Source organism: Alnus glutinosa, chromosome 14, assembly GCF_958979055.1.
Source record: "Alnus glutinosa chromosome 14, dhAlnGlut1.1, whole genome shotgun sequence".
Lineage (NCBI taxonomy): Eukaryota > Viridiplantae > Streptophyta > Magnoliopsida > Fagales > Betulaceae > Alnus > Alnus glutinosa.
Window position 1 is genome coordinate 3321035 of NC_084899.1, and position 20225 is coordinate 3341259.

At 34.9% G+C, this 20225-nt stretch overlaps 1 protein-coding gene across 2 annotated transcripts; it reads left to right on the forward strand.

The window, feature by feature from the left end:
* Positions 1–5994: 5994 nt before the first annotated feature.
* On the forward strand, positions 5995–18943 carry LOC133857193 (putative ABC transporter B family member 8). 2 transcript variants are annotated; one of them, XM_062292352.1, is made up of 10 exons: positions 5995–6129; positions 6229–6487; positions 6572–6626; positions 7004–7182; positions 7349–7806; positions 12957–13497; positions 14312–14491; positions 15492–16781; positions 17574–17992; positions 18452–18943. In XM_062292352.1, the coding sequence occupies exons 2-10, from the start codon at positions 6254–6256 to the stop codon at positions 18825–18827; spliced, it is 3732 nt and encodes a 1243-aa protein (XP_062148336.1). In that variant the 5' UTR covers positions 5995–6129; positions 6229–6253; the 3' UTR covers positions 18828–18943. The 2 variants fall into 2 exon arrangements, with proteins under 2 accessions (XP_062148336.1, XP_062148337.1); XM_062292353.1 differs by having other exon boundaries at positions 6002–6129; positions 6239–6487.
* The last annotated feature ends 1282 nt before the right edge of the window (positions 18944–20225 follow it).

Below are 20225 nucleotides of genomic sequence, written 5' to 3' on the forward strand. Positions count from 1 at the left end.
ACACCGATTAACCTGATGTATTTTAAGTTGCTTTCCCCTTCATGTAGTTAATTAAAAAAAAATCAACTTAAATCATATCAAACGGTGTTAAATGGGTATAATAAATGGATGTAAATCCAAAACATAATCAATGGATATTGGTAAACCACAACTACATATTGTAGAATCAAATTTTGGTTCTAAACCAACTTCAGATGGGTCATGTGTAATTCCTTCTTTATTATAATTTTCTAAAATCACGTGTTATTATTAGAGACATTTATAGTTAAAGAAGCCTGCTTTTTGTTTGTAATTGTGAGATTTTAACAAACCAACCGAGGATCACAATGCACGTCGTGTCCGGCCACTTTAACCAGAAACATTCTTTGGGATTTACCCAGAAACAGCCGATCGACGGTCTCAAACATGGCGTCCTTTGGTTACTATAAAATACTTGGTACATTTCTCAGGTGGCCGTACAAGATTAGGAAGATAAATATGCTTCACATGATTCATATGCATGCGTAAAAAAAAATTAAAGCATTTTAATTTAAATGAGGCCAGGGGACACAAGTTGTTTGATTTGAAAGCATTAGGACAAAGTTTAATTCTTTTAATTCAATCTATTAAATTAACAAATGTTTTTAATAACAAAGCATGTGATTCTTTATTAAAAATTCATGTTCTAAAAGGACATGCTTAATAGATTAGATTAAAAAAGACGAAATTTCACCAACCTAATTTTAGAGAAAAACTTTATCCAAAGAGTAATGCTATTCTTTACCCTCATTTCACACTGGCTAATGTGACGTATTTTAAATGACTTTCTATGTCATTGAGTCAATGTAACAGTACTCCGGTCCCATATTGAGAAGAGATAAATAACTTACATAGAGTGAGTGGTTTATAAGAGATATGTAAGTGTTAAGTTTAACATTGCCTAGTTACTAGCTAGTTAGGTGAAACTTGGCTTTATAAGTGATACTAGGGAAAACTTCAAATCGACTAGTCATTTTGGGGTGATAGCGCAGATGTGTCTAGTGCTTTTCCTTGAATCATTACAGTCAAATTAAAAAAATTGAAAAAAAAAATCACTTAAAATATGTCATATCAAACCATACTTGTGTTAAATGAGGGAGTATAATAAATAGATGTAAATCCAAAACATAATCAATGGATATTGGTAAACCACAACTACAAATATTGTAGAATCCAAATTTTGGTTCAAAACCAACTTCAAGGGGGTCATGTGTAATTCCTTCTTTATTATAATTTTGTAAAATCACGTGTTATTATTAAAGAAGCCTGCTTTTTGTTTGTAATTATGAGCTTTTAACAAACCAACCGAGGATCACAATGCACGTCGTGTCCACTTTAACCAGAAACATTCTTTGGGATTTACCCAGAAACAGCGGACGGTCTCAAACATGGCGTCCTTTGGTCACTATAAAATACTTGGAACATTTCCCATGTGGCCGTACAAGATTAGGAAGATAAATATATATGCTAGCTGCACACGATTCATATGCGTAAAAATTAAAAAATTAAAGCATTTTATGAGTACATGCTTAATTAGTTTAGGGTTGTTCAAGGCCAGGAGGCTAGGGCCACTCAAATGATACCTCCTCCACATTAATTGTCTCTCACAAATATTATTTCTTTGTTTATTAAGCCCCACTAATTGAAATTAGCACGCCTTAATTACTTTTGCCCTAACCTAACCTATGTACGTGAGGCGCCAGAGCCACCTCGAGTACCTTGCTTGGTCTGTGGCGGAAAAGCAGGACGTGAAATTCATTTTTCTGCAATAAAAAAAAACGTTAAACGGTTTGATTAAGGTGACAGTGTTGACTGTTGACTGCCATATGGGAAAAATGAAAAAAAAAATGAATTTGTCGGTTTTGAAGACAAGAAGTACAGAAGCATATTGTTATAATTGTTCCTGACCAATCTCCCTCTTGATGATGTGAGGGATTATCTTGATTCTTCATGATCGACTCAAAGAAAGGTAAGAAGGTGGGTTATCTTTATCGTACAATATATAATTACTAGTAATAAGATCGATCGAGTAAAAGCTAGAGAATAAAATTTGATCTACCAATGTAACAAAAGCTTAGTGGATCTAGTTTTCAGTGGTCTTAAAAAAATTCTTAAGTGGTTAGACAACTATTAAAGTGAGAGTTCGACTCTTAAAATGAAAATATTCAATTTCGACTCTTAAAATGAAAATATTCAATTTTATTACTATTAACAGCTTTGCTTCTTACACTGCACTTGTATAAAAAAGAAAGAGAGAGAAAAAGAAAAGAAAAAGAATGATAGAAACTCTATCAATTTATCAAAAGAAATAGTTGATCTATGACTAGATGTTAATTACTTCTCAAATACATTGTATCTATCATTGCATGCATATGGAAAACGAATGGAATATATATAATTAAAGGATCGAATATGTGCACTTACTCTTCTGTTTTGATACATTTTTTATAGGAATTAGGAATAGTCCGCATGCATGTAGTGGAAAAAGGCCAGCCACGCCAATTAAGTGCCATTCCGACGTGGCAGACCATTAGAACATGCCATTCCATGATAGTGAAGTTCAATATTTATTCACCAATGTAACTAACCCTCTTAAGCTAGAATATAATATTGTTCGTTTTTTACTTTCTTAAACCAAACTTTTCAAGTGGTTACTCATCTTAGTACTACTCTCGCATTATAAACACGCTTAATTAAGGGTTCATGATCATCACGACTTTAAAATGTATTTTTCAAGAAGAATACGAATATACATATAAACATATCTTCATTCCTATACCCAAGTAATGCGGGACGTCACACCCAATGAAAGAGTTAATTATATTTTAATAAACAATCCATTAATGCTTGATGCAAAAATCAGATCAGAGAATGAGAATCTAGAGATTAATATTCCTTAATTATCATGGTAATCACATCCAAAACCTCTAGATGGAGATCAGGAAAAGAATGCAAAACATAGCAAAACATGTACATCTGCCTCGGTCGAATTTGATTGACAATATATGTTAGAAAAAGTAAAAGAAAGCAGAAAAAACGAAATGCTCATGAGAGGCGTTACAACGTTGTTTTCCTTAGGAAATTATTTGCCCCCACCAAAAAGGTATGCAAAGGGTTACAACAAATATTTCTCCAGGATACAATGGAACCTAGACTCATCTATTTGTTTAATTGCGTTTTGCACAAACGAAAATTAAACCCGAACACTTTCAGATTTTTCTATTATAGCAAGAGACAGACAGGCAGACTATTAATTTTAAATTCAGAAGGTCTCAGAAAAAGCACTGAAGATCAAAATTTTTTGTTATCTTTTTATTAAAATAGATCAGCAGTTACTTCTGTATTATGTTGATAACTGTTAATCCAACCGTCCATAACTGCTATTTTAACAAACACTTAATTCCGATCAGATCAAATAACTATCAATGATTATTTAATAATAACCATTAGATCGTTATATTAACTAATATCAACCGTTAGATCAAATGTGATTTGATCTTACAGTTTATTTTAATAATGGTCCAGTAAATTCAACTATTGGATCTACCTATGAAGCATCCTATGGTTTGGATCAAACCATTAGATCGATTGATCATGACCATCAAAGCGTCACTAGCGCCCTACAGCCCACTGCCACATGCGAGCGCACGTGTCCGGTGTTTAGCACCGTACTAGAGTATACACGTTAGTGCATATACCCACGCATTACTTTAATGCTTAAAATGTGTTGGGCCTTATAAATGTCAACTACACTTTCTTTTTTTCCTATGTGGGACTATCTTCATTTAATACTCTTTAACACATTCTTTTTAAAACATTCCCAAAACACAAAATAAATATATATACATATAATTTTGAAAATGCTTTAACAATATATGCAGACTCAAGTGGCCGGAATAATATAAAGGCTTTAATCGCATGCACCATGACGATGTGGCATTTTTTGTTTGGGTCTGGATTGCATCCAATTATTACCATATTTTTTCGGACAAAAATTAAATAAAAACTCTACAAATCAATCTAATAAAGTGATATGTGTTCTTAAAGTATGCATGTGATCACAAGCACATGCCTTATTATTAAGGCTATTAAAAAAACACATACTTCTCTCGTGATAAAGATAAATGACATATGTCACTTTATTAGGTTGGTTTGTAACTAATTTATGTCTAATTTCTTCAACCAATGATCATGCTATATAATAGTTTTTTTGGAGTAGGCTTACCGTTCTATACTTTTCGAACATGTATTTATGGCTAATAATGTTAATTATTTAGTAAACTGTTCTTTGAATTTGATAAAACTAGAATGATGTGGCAATAAAAATTAGGAGCTTTTGATTTTTTTTTTTTTTTTTTAATTTTTTTGTACAAGTTCTGATGTAAGAGATAATTTTAAGTATCACATCATGTAGTTGTATGACAGATATACATCAATATATAGTTATATTGAGAAGGGATGCTTATGCATCTACATTATTGGGGCAAGGCTGTAAGGTAGGAGCTAGGTATAGGGACTTCATAGTGACATGTTGCTTTGTATCACTTTCTGAAAATGCCAAAAGAGGAAAGAAAAGTAAAGGAATCACAAAGTTGGTATGGCATAAAGTGCTACATTATATCTACATTATATATGTGATGGATTGTTTAAGAAGTCAATATGTCACATGTCATGGAGATCTCGTATCTCATGGAAATCATCTCGTATATAGAGGAAATAATATTTGATTATCAAGGTAGGTTAAATACGATTACGTATAATGCTCTCCTCTTTTGTTATTAATTAAGCATGAAAACCTTCTTTATTTACGAAGACAGCAGAAAAAGGCAAAAAGGAGATCGATATGTTATTAGTGTGTAATTACTAAACTTTATTGTCATGCATTCTAGGAAACTAAACGCGAAGGGAAACGTCAAAATATCTATGAGTAGGGCTCGAGATCTCGCAAGAGAGTCCTATATTTGCAAATAAAGCTAAAGAAAGATAATGACAGAGAGAAAAGAACGGAGCAGAACCATGGAAAGAGATTTTTATGTTGATTATTGTTTAGAGAGAGAGAGAGAGAGAGAGAGATTATCATGGCTGACAGTTGGGATATTTCCGTAAAGCATATATATTCCTCTATTTTCCCGGGGAGCTGAATGCACTGATTCTGTTCTCATCCCACTAGCCGGCCATGTCCGGAGCTGGATTAGTTGGACACAGAATAAGACCTCTCTCTCTCTCTCTCTCTCTCTTGTAATATAATAAATGAAGTACGACAGAATTCAGAAAATTATAGCTAGAATATCCTTTAATCAGCCACCGGCCACCCTTTTTAATTGAGGAAGTCTATTTAATTAGTAGGTTGTTATATTATTATTTTTATATGATTGGGATGGCGTGACAGTAGTAAAAATTAATTATTAGATTATTTTTTATGTAAGCTCTTGTTGATTAAAGGCTGTTTTTCAATGCCATATCATTTTATATTGTATGATAATCATATAATAGTCTATTAAATAATGTTGTCCTTCCTAATTATAATCTTGGCATAATTTGTTTTACAAGCATTGAGAAGACTATTGCTATATATTACGTACTATCGACTTAATTAGGTCAATTTTTTTTTTTTAATTCCTTTTTTTTTTTTGTACTCTTTCTTTCGGACCTTTGATTAGTAGAATAACAGTTTTTCCGATAGGCTTTGTAGGGTGAAATGGATCTAGAGCCAGTCAAAGCCAAACCTAGCATTCATAATGGATCTTTTATATATAATAGCATCGTTTCAATAATTAATAAAAAAAGCCGACACGAAACGACATGTTTTCAAAGTGATCTCAGATCACAAGAAGTAAATTAACCAAAGGAAAAGAAAAAGAAAGGGAACAAAAAAATAATGTCCAATTGGACAGTACTGGTCATAGTCATCTTTCTTGAACACTACAAATGTGTTACCCTTGCTCTAATGTTATTGAAAGTAACAACCACCAAAACATAGAAAGACTATCTTTAAGTACAGGACAGCCCCACATGCATAATGCTTAGGATATAAAGGTTGCTTCATGGAAATCACGAGTACTCCCTACCCCTACATATTTATATAAAAGACCATTTCTTTGAGCAAGCTAAGTTAAGTCTTGTATGCACAAACTTTTGCTTTTTCCTCTTGCAAATACTCAAGTCTTTCTTGCAAAATTAATTAGCAATCTGGCTGTTTGTTTTGGCCAGTACTGATCAGGTTTTAAAAGGTGAAATGGCTTCTCCAGAGAAAGGAGGGATGAGAAGGAAGGACAAGATTTCGATAGCCATAATTTTCAGATACGCTGATGGGGTTGATATTATGTTGATGTTGTTGGGTACTGCTGGTGCTATTGGGGATGGCATGTCTACAAACTGCTTGTTGGTCTTCGCTAGCCGTCTCATGAATAATTTGGGTTATGGTAAGACCCAACAAAATCGTGGGAATTTCATGGATGAGGTTGAAAAGGTTAGTAATTGTCAACTCTCTCTCTCTCTCTCTCTCTCTCTCTCTCTCTCACACACATTTCCTCTTTTTGGTTTCTGTTAACAGTGCAGTTTGTACTTCGTATACTTGGGATTAGCAGTAATGGTGGCTGCTTTTATGGGTAATATTTTCGAAATACCTTTTTTCTTCATTTGCTTTGCTTTCTGATGACAATGTAGTGTTTGGTATTGTTTTTCGCAAATTCAATCAGTCCACTTACTGTTCCAAATAGTATCGCTCGATTTAGTTTGTAGTGGAATAAGGAGACATCACCATATTTAACAGAATGAAAAATAAAATAAAAATATATATGGTCATTTTATGAAACCCTAGAATGCCCTAGTCAGTCTTGAAATAAGTAATTGGAAAAAATATTACCGTCTAAAACAAAAGGACCAATTTAATTTTCTTTGGGTCATCGTTCAAATTAACAACCCTTGCCTGATTTGAGAGATATAAGGTGGCTTTCTAGACTAAATAAATAGTTAATGGTTGCAGAAGGTTACTGCTGGAGTAAAACCAGTGAGCGACAGGTGCTGAAAATTCGTTACAAGTATTTGGAAGCTGTTCTCAGGCAAGAAGTTGGGTTTTTTGATTCACAAGAAGCAACTACTGCCGAGATCATCAATAGCATATCAAAAGATACTTCTCTTATACAAGAAGTTCTTAGTGAAAAGGTAAAAAAATTCTCATGATATCTGAACCTTCCATTATAAAAAAGAAAAATGTAATGCAAATTTTCATGTGTATATATATATATCTTTTACGACTTATGCACTTTAGAAGGAAAGTAATTGATTAACTTGTTTCAACATTCTTTTTTGTTTCTTATTTTAATTCCAGGCTCCCAAATTTTTGATGCACTCATCAGTGTTCTTCTCAGGGCTTGCATTCTCCACTTACTTTTCTTGGAGGCTGTCTTTAGCAGCCTTCCCAACACTACTTGTTCTAATTATACCTGGGATGATTTATGGCAAATATCTTCTCTATTTGTCGAAGAAGTCCTACGAGGAGTACAACAAATCAAACACCATCATTGAGCAGGCTCTGAGCTCCATTAAAACAGTTCTTTCATTCACTGCTGAGAGGATAATTGTTGAGAAATATTCATCAATATTGGATAGAACCACAAGCCTGGGAATTAAGCAAGGCATTGCCAAAGGACTGGCTGTTGGAAGTACAGGGCTCTCTTTTGCAATATGGGCTCTTCTCGCTTGGTACGGAAGTCATTTGGTTATGTACAAAGGTGAAAGTGGAGGAAGGATCTATGCGGCTGGAATCTCCTTCATATTAAGTGGACTGTATGTGGCTTCTTGCTCAATTTTTTCGTTGCATATCTCTTGAAGCATATTAATTTCTGGGTATCTTGAGATCTAGTATAAATTTTAGATCATAGTGATTGAGCTTAATTAATTAACTTAAGATTCCTAAATTACAGATTAATTCAGTGATTGAGCTATTGCATGAGGGTGTATGCCTAGGGTTAGAACTTAGCTTTTAAGTAACATATATATGACCTTTGTTGTAACGCGCCCAAATTATGTTACCTTTTAAAACAACTTGGAGCGCTATTATGTCGCTCAAGACCTTTGGTCTCTACCTGGAACCCGATGAAAAAAATGGGATCACTTCTTATGGATTCGTTGAGAATGATTCTGATCTAATTCATGGCCCTCACTATGAATTTACATCATGATAATTAATCATTCAGCAAGGCCATACCCATACAATTAAACCTCATATGGTTAAGGTTGGCGCCTCTCATTGGACCTCATGGTATACCCTCGTGGTCACAGAGAAATGCACAACATACTAGGACTTGGCCTACTTGATTGCCCAAGGCACCCCTTGGGCGACTCACTACAGATAGAATACCCGTATGTATAGCTAGCCCATATCGTTGTGTGGTTGCACCGGCTACCCTCATACATACCACTCTGATCCAAAGTCATCATAATTGCCTTAGCTAGGGTATGTTGAGCTCATGTAACGAGAATGTAGCACATGCTCATCATAACATTTCATAACTTTCATAACATAGTGAGCATGCACCCCTTTTTTCGATCATCATATACTGTAATAAAATATTTATGGACATTAATGCTTTTCCTTTTTATATATATGAACATATCATTTACATTTAAAAATATATAAATCATCCAATGCATTTTAGAGCTCACATCACATAGAGAAAACACAACATTTCATGCTCAAATAAAAGTTCTCATTTTTTCCTTTGAAAAATTTCATGCAACAAAATTGTGTCTAGTTTCATGTACATGAGTTTACTTACCTTAATACCCCAACAAATTCCTCTCTATATAAGTTCACTCTGCTGTCTGCAAATTAGTCCTATCGTTAATTGAAGTTCAAATGTAAAACCTTAACCCTTTTTCTTAAAAACTGCTCATTCCTTAAAGTCAAACCAAGACCTATCAATTTGCACTTATAACCTATATATACACTTTAGAAATCTTCCTCTTTGTTCATTTTTTTTTCCCCAAGTTCAATCAATCGAGTATAGTATGTGATCAAACCTTGCTATGACTCCCCTGATCGATCACACTTCAATCGAGCCTTACTGTGACTCCCTTGATTGAACACTCTTTGATCGAGCATATGGATGAACCCTTCTGTTTCAATTTCGATCGATCGAGGACATTGTTTATCATCTTTTTCGAACACCCATCAGTAAAAACTCAATTTTCTCTCACTTTTTATATCTTTCACATTCGATAATACCAAAACAACATAACAATAACAAAAAAGCACTATTTACAACTCAAAAATCGCTCATTTTACATTCAAACCTCCAAAAACTTTTCTCCATTTACTTAAACCAACACAAAAACTCAACAAACACACTCTTAACACACAATCAAATACTATATTCAACACCCAAAAAGACAACCAAACATTCAAAAGACAAAAACAAAGCTAAAGCTCTAACCTTTGGAGCTTTTCTCTTTTCCTCTTGCACAACAACTTCTCCCTACATGTCTTTCTCACTCCCCTCTTCTCTCTCTCTCTCTCTCTCTCTCTCAATTTCTTTGCAGCAATGGGAGCACAAAATGAAACAAAGTGCTCTCCCTTATTTTATGTCTTTCTTCACTGCATTTTCACGCTACCTCACAACTAGGCTTGATCGATTGAACCTTCATTTAATGCACATAATGTCTCACCTACCCGCACGCATGCCCTAGTTTTTAATTTTCAATCGAATGAACTCGTTTTTTGATCAATCGAAGTCTCCAATGTGCATTATTTAAAAGACTTAAAAGTATTATATGCTCTTATAACCATTCTCCTAAGTATCAATGCTAAGTATCAAATATATTACATATCTTCCACTGTATTCTATCATTATTATACTTAGTTTTATATTTTTAAATTTGTATTTTTGGAGCGGGTATTACATCGATCTTACCCCTTTATAAAAATTTCACCCTCGAAATTCAACCATCCGTTAACTCTCAATAAGTAAAGTTTTTTTTTCCCCTTTATACAACTACTCAAACTTGTAAAATCACTTTATAGATCGTGAAAGCAATTTCTATTCTCAAACAACTCGGGGAATTTGTTGCACATCTCTTGCTCTAACTCCCACGAGGCTTCCTCTATTCTTTGGTTTTGCCATGACACCTTTACTAATGGGAATATCTTTGTGCGCAATGATTTTTCTTTATGGTCCATGATTCTCATTTGCATCTCCTCATAGGATAAGTTCTCTTGAATCTGTAGCAGCTCATAACTAATGACATGGGTGGGGTCAGACATGCACATACTTCTACAACATCGATAGATGGAACATATCATGCACCCCTATGAGATCTGTAGGTAAGGTGACCTTGTACGCCACCGGGCCTATCCTTTGTATCACCTTAAATAACCCAATATACATACCTTGGGGCTCAACTTCCATTTATTGCCAAATCTCATCATACTCTTTATGGGTGCCACCTTTACGATACCTTATTCCCTACCTCAAACTGTAGTTCTTGTCGACGATTACCAGTGTAGCTTTTCCAGCGACTATAAGCAGCCATCATCCTTTGTCTAATAAAGGCAATCTTCTCCTGTGTATCCTGTACCATCTCTGACTCCAACAGTTGCTTCTCACCTACCTCATCCCAATACAAAGGCAAACGACATCTACGCCCGTTTCTTAGTATTTTAGTATCTCATCACTCATGAAATAGAATTTCAGTGCCTCCCCCTTTTGAGTTTCATGCACCTTGGATCATTTTCTTGTGCCGCCTTAATCCTTTCTATTAATTTCATCCAGATTACCAAATTAGCCACAAATTTCGACTCTCCCTCTTCGACTATTTCTAAGCTAAGCCTCTCATGGACTTCTCCCATGGACTTTCGGCGCAATGCATCTAGGATGATACTTCTCCCATGGACTTTCGACTCAATGCATTCGCCACCACATTTTCCTTTTCGAAGTAATAGTTGATGGTGCAATTATAATCGTTAATTGGTTTCAACCACCTCTTCCACCTTATATTCAATTCCTTTTGGGTGAAGAAATATTGTGGTCCGTATAAATCTCATACCTTTCCCCATACAGTTAATGTTTTCAAATCTTAAGGGCAAAGACAACTGCCACTAACTCCAAGTCGTGTGTGTGGTAGTTTTTCTTGTAATACTTCAATTGCTGAGAGGCATAAACCACCACCATTTCACATTGCATGAGAATACACCCCAAACCCTTCCATTATGCATTTTTGTATACTGTAAATCCCCTTGACTCCGTAGGAAAGTTAGTACTGGAGTGTTTAACAACCGTTATTTCAACTCTTGAAAGCTCTCCTCATAGGCATCAATCCATACAAATGAGGCGTTCTTCTTTATGAGAGTAGTCAAAGGGTCAGATATCTTTGAGAACCCTTCTACAAAACTTCTATAGTAACCGGTTAGGCTTAGAAAACTTCCTACCTCTTGCCCGTTAGTTGGCCTCTCTCTTAGTACCTAAAACATCGTCCATAGATGCCTCTCATGCTCTTCATGACTCAGTACACAAAAATATCATCAATAAACATTACCACAATTTATCTAAGTACTCCTTCAGAGCTTGTAGGGGTTATACAAGATCTTTTGCCTTTTGGTATAACTGGTGACCGATAAGAGCTTTTTGATGCCATTTAGCCAATTTTTTGACCTCCATAGGACTAAAGCTTCCATTGAAAGTGGGAAAGTGATGCCCCCGAAAGTCCTTGAAGGAGCAATCCCTCTCTTCATTTTGCACTTTCAACCCACGAATGTTTGACATAATAACCACTAAATGGCTCACCGCCTCCAACACTTGTGCGACATCCCATGCCCCTCTAGCTGGTAGGCCCCTTTCTATTGCAATTCACTCTGTTAACGTTCCTTGGTCTTGGTATTTTCATCTGCAATACAACAATATTAGTCTTGGATTATAATACCATATTAAATTTTAAGTTTCAACTCATATATATCTAAACGATGTTTTCTCTTAATGTGACTTTCACCTCTTATAACTATTCTAACCTATGCTTTGGTGTGGATGGATACCTATGTCTTATATACCATTGGCCTAGTCCAAAACATTCCTAGGGTTTGCAGAGCCTAAGCTTTGATACCGCCTTGTAACATCCTCAAATTATTTTACCTTTTAAAACAACTTATGTTCAGCATATTGATTTATGCATGCAGGACTATTGAGTTGATACCATTTGACCTATTAATATTAGGATACCAATTAAATAAATCCTATTTGATATAGATTTATAATGTATTTTGATTTATGACTATATATTATATAATTAAGCATTATAGGGATACATTAAAGAGACACTCGTCAGCATTTAGACTATTACTTATCACAATTCTAAGTTATTCTCTTGAAGGTTTTTGCTTATATATATCAAACTTTGAAAGTAAGTAGTAGGGTTAACTACATTTATCCCCATCTAACTATTATCATTTTTGCAATATTCCCTAATATTTCAATTTTTGCAATGTTTCTCGTAATCTATTATTGGAGTTGTAATGTCTCCCTTATGCGACCCAAAATGACAAAAATATATACCCTCCATAAGATATATATATATTAAAAAAAAAAAAAACGACTTGCCTTTTTTATGAATTTTTTTAATCTTATGGAGTATATTTTTATCATTTTAGGTTGCGAAAGGGTGCAATATTGTAAACTCATTGGTAGATTGGATAAGACATTGCAAAAAGTGAAACATTGGGGGGAATGTTGTAAAAATTATGGTAGTTAAAGGGGGGTAAATGTAGTTTCTCATAAATAATATTAATATGAGTAACCAATTGAATTATTCTTATTGAGATAATATTCTGGGTAGACATCTAGCAACTTGTTTGCATCAAGCACTCCCATACTTATTATATTAAGGTTTTGTTTCTAATATAGTTAACAAAACGACGTCTTTTTACCAAAATGGTGAATGCAATGCAGATCCCTTGGCATGGCGCTTCCAGATGTGAAGTACTTCACAGAAGCCTCAGTTGCTGCTACAAGAATTTTTGATAGGATCAATAGGGTACCCTTAATTGATGGTGAAAATACAAAAGGAATTGTATTGGACAATATTAGAGGAGAAATAGAATTCGAGTATGTCAAATTCACCTACCCTTCTCGTCCAGATTCCATTGTTCTCAAAGATTTCAATCTTAAAATTGGAGCAGGAAAAACTGTTGCTCTTGTTGGTGCTAGTGGAAGTGGAAAATCCACAGCAATTGCATTGGTACAACGATTTTATGATGCAGATGATGGAGTAGTGCGAATTGATGGTGTGGATATAAAGTCACTACAGTTAAAATGGATAAGAGGGAAAATGGGGCTTGTTAGTCAAGAACATGCACTATTTGGGACATCAATAAAGGACAATATAAGGTTTGGGAAGCTTGATGCCACCATGGATGAAGTCACAGCTGCAGCCATGGCAGCCAATGCTCATAACTTCATTAGACAACTTCCCGAAGGATATGAAACAAAGGTGGGTTGTGCCAGTTATCACATACTAATGCTATATTTAGTAAACTCCAATATAATTGAAATGAAGTGACATATGGTGAAAATCAGCATTTGATATATATATATATATATATATATATATATATATATATATATATATATATATATATATATTTATATATATATTTTTAAGTACTAATTAAGGGCTGATTGTCACTGTCACATCATCAAGTTGTACGATAGTGGTATATCAGTCTACTAAATAGTATTACTCATTCCTTATATTTGTTTATTTTTGAAGTTACAATCATTTTAGTGAATGAGGGTGTTAGACTAGGGGATCAATGTAAAGATCTCGAATCTCTATAGGATATTCTAAAATGGCTAGTCATTATTGAGGTTCCTATAAATACTTATGTTACACAACTCCACCTAGTGCACACCTAATTTCTTAAAACCCTAGTAATTATTTTTAAATTTTATATATATGTATTTTTTATTACCTCATTATTTAATTTGCTACTAAGTGAGATATAATTAATGAATTGAGGAAAAATTAAAGAATTATAAAAGTAATAAATACTAGCTAAGATGGTAAAATCTAAATGATTTAATTTATAAATAACAGTTAGAATTTAAAAAATTCCATGATATAATTATCTAAAAAATTTAGAGGATCCTAATTATGTGCATGACATTCTCTGATTTTCACTTGTTCATATTCCTTTTGGAAAAGAGCAGTACATCAATTTCATAATTCTTGATCAAATTCTGTCTTAAATTTTATAATAAGCAGATTAAGAATAGTATTAATATAATCTTAAATATTGTGACAGGTTGGTGAAAGAGGGGGATTATTATCAGGCGGACAGAAGCAACGAATTGCTATTGCCAGAGCCATCATCAAGAACCCTGTGATTCTCCTACTTGATGAAGCAACAAGTGCACTTGACTCCGAATCAGAAGCACTGGTCCAAACTGCCCTTGATCAAGCCTCCATGGGAAGAACCACCCTGGTAATCTACCCACTTCCAATATTGATGATTTGTCTTTTAGAATAACCTCAACTCTTTCGGTTTCCAATTGATCGAAGACATGCACCTTAAGTCAAAGAACAAATATATTATTACAACTAACAGATTAATAGGATTTCTCTTTCTTCTCCCTTATAAGGAAATTGGTGTTTATGATCATCAAAATCAGATGCGTTTCATCTTCACATTCATACACTATATATATTAGCAGATAGTCCCAGTAATTAGGTGACAAATAGACCAAAGGTAAAGAAAAATGACATGTCTTCTGAAATTTATGATAAATTGCATGTGAGTTTATGATTCCTGCTAGAAAATGGAAAATAGATCTAGAGTAACAATAAAAGTATCAATGGGGTCGATGCATACATAGCTCCCACGAAAATCTTCAGAGTATTACAAGTTTTTACTAAAAATTTTCTTACAAACTCATGCGATCGATAATTTATATTTTATGAAACTGAGTACAATGTGAATTAACACTCCAATCCAATATTGGAAAGATGAAAAACTCACTTAGAGTGAATATATTATAAACGTACTAATGAGTATTAAGTCTCACATTGATTTTTTACTATGTGAGACTGAACTTTTTAAGTGATTCTTGGAAGCTTCAATTATAACTTGACTAATTGTTTTGGAGTAATAATGTAGATGTGTCTAACTCTTTCGTTGAATTGTTACACTTGCCAAAGTATTTTACATTTTTAGTGGTGAACATGGATTGATATTTTGATATTACCAAAAAAAAAAAAACTGTAAGATTCATGTGTACATCTCATGCCAGAACCAACCAAAACTGTGAATTTTGGAACCTCATTTCAAACATAATCGTAGACAAACCAGTAGTGGTCCCAATGAAATGGCAATAATTAAAATCTTGTTGCTAATTAACAGAGTGTCAATAACTGTAAACATTAGTACGTACTTGCAAACATTAGCATTAGTAATTAACGATTATTATATTGTTGATTAAAATCAGGTAGTTGCCCACAAGCTCTCTACAGTTCGAAATGCAGACCTCATAGCAGTCGTTGGTGGCGGTTGCATAATCGAAATAGGTTCACATAACGACCTGATCAACCAAAAAAACGGTCACTATGCCAAACTAGCAAAACTACAGAGACAATTCAGCTGCGATGGCCAAGACCAAAGCTCTGAAGTACGTGTTTCTTCGGTCGCAAGAAGCAGCTCTAGCCGGCTTAGCACCGCAAGATCAAGCCCGCTTTTCTCAAAATCACCCTTCACTGTCGATAACCTACCACCTCCGGTGGTATCTCACCCCACGCCTTCATTTTTCCGGCTTCTCTCTTTGAATACTCCAGAATGGAAGCAAGCTCTTATTGGAAGCCTATCGGCTATAGCTTTTGGGGCGGTCCAACCCGTGTATGCCTTAACCATTGGAGGCATGATAGCGGCTTTCTTTGCCGAAAGCCACGAAGAAATGCGTGCCAGAATCCGCACATATTCCCTCATTTTCTCTTCACTTACCTTGGTATCCATCACAATGAACCTCTTGCAGCACTACAATTTCGCTTATATGGGAGAGAGGCTAACGAAGAGAATACGGCTGAGAATGCTCGAGAAGATATTGACTTTTGAAACGGCGTGGTTCGATGAAGAACAAAACTCCAGCGGTGCCTTGTGTTCAAGATTGAGCAACGAGGCTTCCATGGTTAAATCCCTTGTCGCGGACAGAGTTTCTTTAATCGTCCAAACCACTTCGGCGGTGACCATTGCAATGATCATGGGACTTGTTGTCGCCTGGAAACTAGCACTTGTCATGATTGCGGTTCAGCCACTCACAATTCTATGCTTTTATACGCGTAAAGTTTTGCTCTCTAGCAGTTCAACCAATTTTGTTAAGGCCCAAAATCAAAGTACTCAAATTGCCGTGGAAGCAGTGTATAATCACAGAATTGTGACTTCGTTCGGAAGCGTAGGAAAGGTTCTTCAACTGTTTGATGAGGCTCAGGAAGCGCCAAGGAAGGAGGCTAGGAAGAAGTCATGGCTAGCCGGGATTGGCATGGGGTCGGCTCAGTGCCTAACATTCATGTCATGGGCTTTGGATTTTTGGTACGGCGGTACGCTAGTGGAAAAGAGAGAGATAGCGGCCGGCGATGTGTTCAAGACATTTTTCATATTGGTGAGCACCGGGAAGGTTATAGCCGATGCTGGGAGCATGACATCTGATTTAGCCAAGGGCGCCACCGCAGTTGCATCGGTGTTCAAGATTCTTGACCGGCAATCACTCATTCCAGGGTCTTATATTGTAAGTAACTTGTTAGAGTAATTTAGTAACTCCTGCACAACTATCATATATAACTGAACGATGTAGAATTACAAATCAGTCATTGAATCAATACTTTAATTTATTTTGTTTTTAGTGCTGATTGATTTAAGACTGATTTTTGCTACTACGTCATCCAGTTATTTGACAGTACTTATACAATAGTCTACTAAATATATAGCATTGTGGGAAAACTTCACTTACCACCCCTGATATTTCATCACTTTTGTAATCATACCCGCCATAAACTTTAAAAAGTATCGATCAATTTAGTGTATCTATCTTTTATTTTTTATTTTTTTCAATTTCATATTTACATAGATTTTTTTTTTTTTTTTTCGTTAAATCCTAAGGAAGGGTGTTAAAATTCCTAAAATACCCATCTTTTTTTCTTTTTTTTTTTTTAAAAGAAAAAATCCAAGGATTTTGGCATTGTTCAAGATTTAATGGAATTTGTAAAAATATCCATATTACATATATGCCTGAATCTTTGAATTTATATATATTTAAAAAAACATAGGTATTTTGAGAATTTTAACAAGATTTAACGAAAAATCCTAACGAATATATGAAATTGAAAAAAAAAAGAAGTTGAAAGATGAATATACTAAATTGATTCTTTTTAAAGTTTAAGGGTATGATTACAAAAGTGATAAAAGATCAGGAGTTGTAAGTAGAATTTTCTTAGCATTACTCTTTCTTTTATCGGTCAGTTTTGGCTTAAAGTACGGCACAAAATTTATGTTATTTGTGTGGATTTTCATTTTCATTTAGGATGGGGGAGACATTAATCGTGGAAGAAAGTTGGAGAAAATGAGTGGAAGGATAGAGATGAAGAAGGTCGATTTTGCATACCCAAGCCGCCCGGAGACCTTAGTGTTACACCAATTTAGTTTGGAGGTGAAAGTAGGTATGAGCGTTGGAGTTGTAGGGAAAAGTGGAGGAGGGAAATCAACGGTAATTGGATTGATCCAAAGGTTTTACGATGTTGAGAGGGGGTCCGTGAGAGTAGATGGGGTGGACATAAGGGAACTGGATATTCAATGGTACAGGAGGCATACGGCGCTAGTCAGCCAAGAGCCTGTCATATATGCCGGCACCATCCGCGACAACATTTTGTTTGGGAAGCTCGACGCGTTGGAGAATGAGGTGGTCGATGCTGCCAGGGCAGCTAACGCTCATGATTTTATCTCGTAAGTATTTTTTAATAAGAGCAATGTTATTTAATAAACTGCTATAAAACTGTCATGCATAAATAAATGAGATTGTTATGGTAGTTTTATAGCAGTCTACTAAATAACATTACTCTTTTGTTAATGGTCAGCAACTCAACATTTCAAACCGTTATTTGTGAAGTGGGTCCAAGTAATTGGTTTTTCTTGAAATTGCCATGGGTTTAATTAGTTTGGGCTTTGACAAACTAGAACATTGACAAATTTTCATCAAACAATCACATTACTAATTTAGATTTTTAGTAATTTGTTACTTGAATTGCTAGCAATTTAAATAGTAAATGTGAGAGAGCCCATATAAGACTCAAAGGTTCAAACAAATGAGCGTGTTGCTCAAGACCTGCTTGGACTAGTGAATATGTTTTGTTAGTTTTATATGATTAGGTTGGCCCAAATGTTGACTTTACTACTTTGTTGTAGATCGCTGAAAGATGGGTATGGAACAGAATGCGGCGAAAGGGGAGTGCAATTGTCAGGAGGGCAAAAGCAAAGAATAGCAATAGCAAGAGCCATACTACGGAACCCAATAGTACTACTGCTAGATGAGGCAACAAGCGCTCTTGACGTGCAATCGGAGCAAGTTGTTCAAGAAGCATTGGATAGAATCATGGTTGGAAGGACAACAATTGTGGTAGCACATAGACTTAACACGATAAAACAGCTCGATTCGATCGCCGTCGTGGCAAACGGGAAGGTGGCGGAGCAAGGAACCTATGCTCAGCTCAAGAGCAAGCGGGGTGCCTTCTTTAGCCTTGCTAGCCTTCAAACATACCAACCACTTGGAAAAACTATATGATGGTGGGTGGGCATTGATGTAAAATTAATGTTGGCGCTTAAAAAATATGGAAAAAAACTAGACTTTGTATCAATATAAGTAGATGCATGTTAAATGTACTATTTGAACTCACTTAATTATTTGTTGCACCTCTCAATTAATTAGGTTGTTCTTGGGTGTGTCTTTATCCATTTTTAGTAACAAAAAATGAACTCCGAGAAAAAAAAAGGGAGGGGGGTGGGGGGGAAAGAAAAGACATAAGATGTGCAGAATGTTTTTTCCTACTTAATTAGGACAATTAATAATAACAATTTGCGACTTTGGTGTATTAATCCTCCCATCAATGAGCAAAAGCTTTCATTTATTTTTCATTTTTTATGGGAATAAACCCGTTATGGGAGTGGATTTGTGGAATTAGGCCTTCCTCTGTCACTTGCCAGAAAAATAAAAGTCAAAGTAAAATTGAATATAAAATACTCCATGCTAAGTAATAAAGTTAAAGAATGTAAAATAACAAATATTAATTCTTCCATGCAGGAGTATGCATGCAGCTGCCTGCAACAATTCTTTGATGAGGAACCTGCCGAAATCTACTTGATCATTTCACCTTAATGCGCAGAGTCGGCTTTGAGGGGAATATAATAAGGATTCACGATAATTATTTGTCTTGATTGTTAGCAATTTAATAAATAATATGAGAGATTTTATATACGACGTATTTGTTCAATTAAATTTTGAAGTGTCTGGCCACTTAATTAATGTTTATAATTAATAATCGTAATAACAGTGTGAAAAGGCCCCAAAAAAAAAAAAGAACGTACATCAAATTTTTGCGGAGTATTTGATGAGAAACATTAATAATTGAAAGCTAAGAGAAGATCAGAAAAATACCGGTACTGGTGCCTTTGAACTCCTGAAGATACCTACCCGGCCAGCTTAATTAGTGTCCTGAAGTGGGGTACTTTTCTTCCTACGTAGACAAATTAAATAGCCCAAAGTGATTATAATTTTGGAATTCGAAAGAAAATTAATAATGAACAAGGTTTAATTTAATTAATGAAAATAACCAATTTCATATAATGCATGCATGCCACTCACAATATTTCTTCTATGATATCGATATACTTTGACGACTTGCTGAAATACATGTTAATAACACTCTCCATGCATGAAGTTGTGGTTGTCCTTATCCCCCATCCGATCTCCTCTAATATTGTGAAATGGTACGTACTCATTGAGGATTTCCTGTAATAATCCCACATTTAATGGAAACTATATCTTTTAGTAATTGATCGATCTTCCATTGTTCACAATCTCTGTACTTTCACCAGTACTTGCATGTTTGGTAACAGAAAAAATAACTTCTTTTAGTGAGAAAAATTAAAAACATCCTTATTTCCTATCAAGTCACAAGGTAGA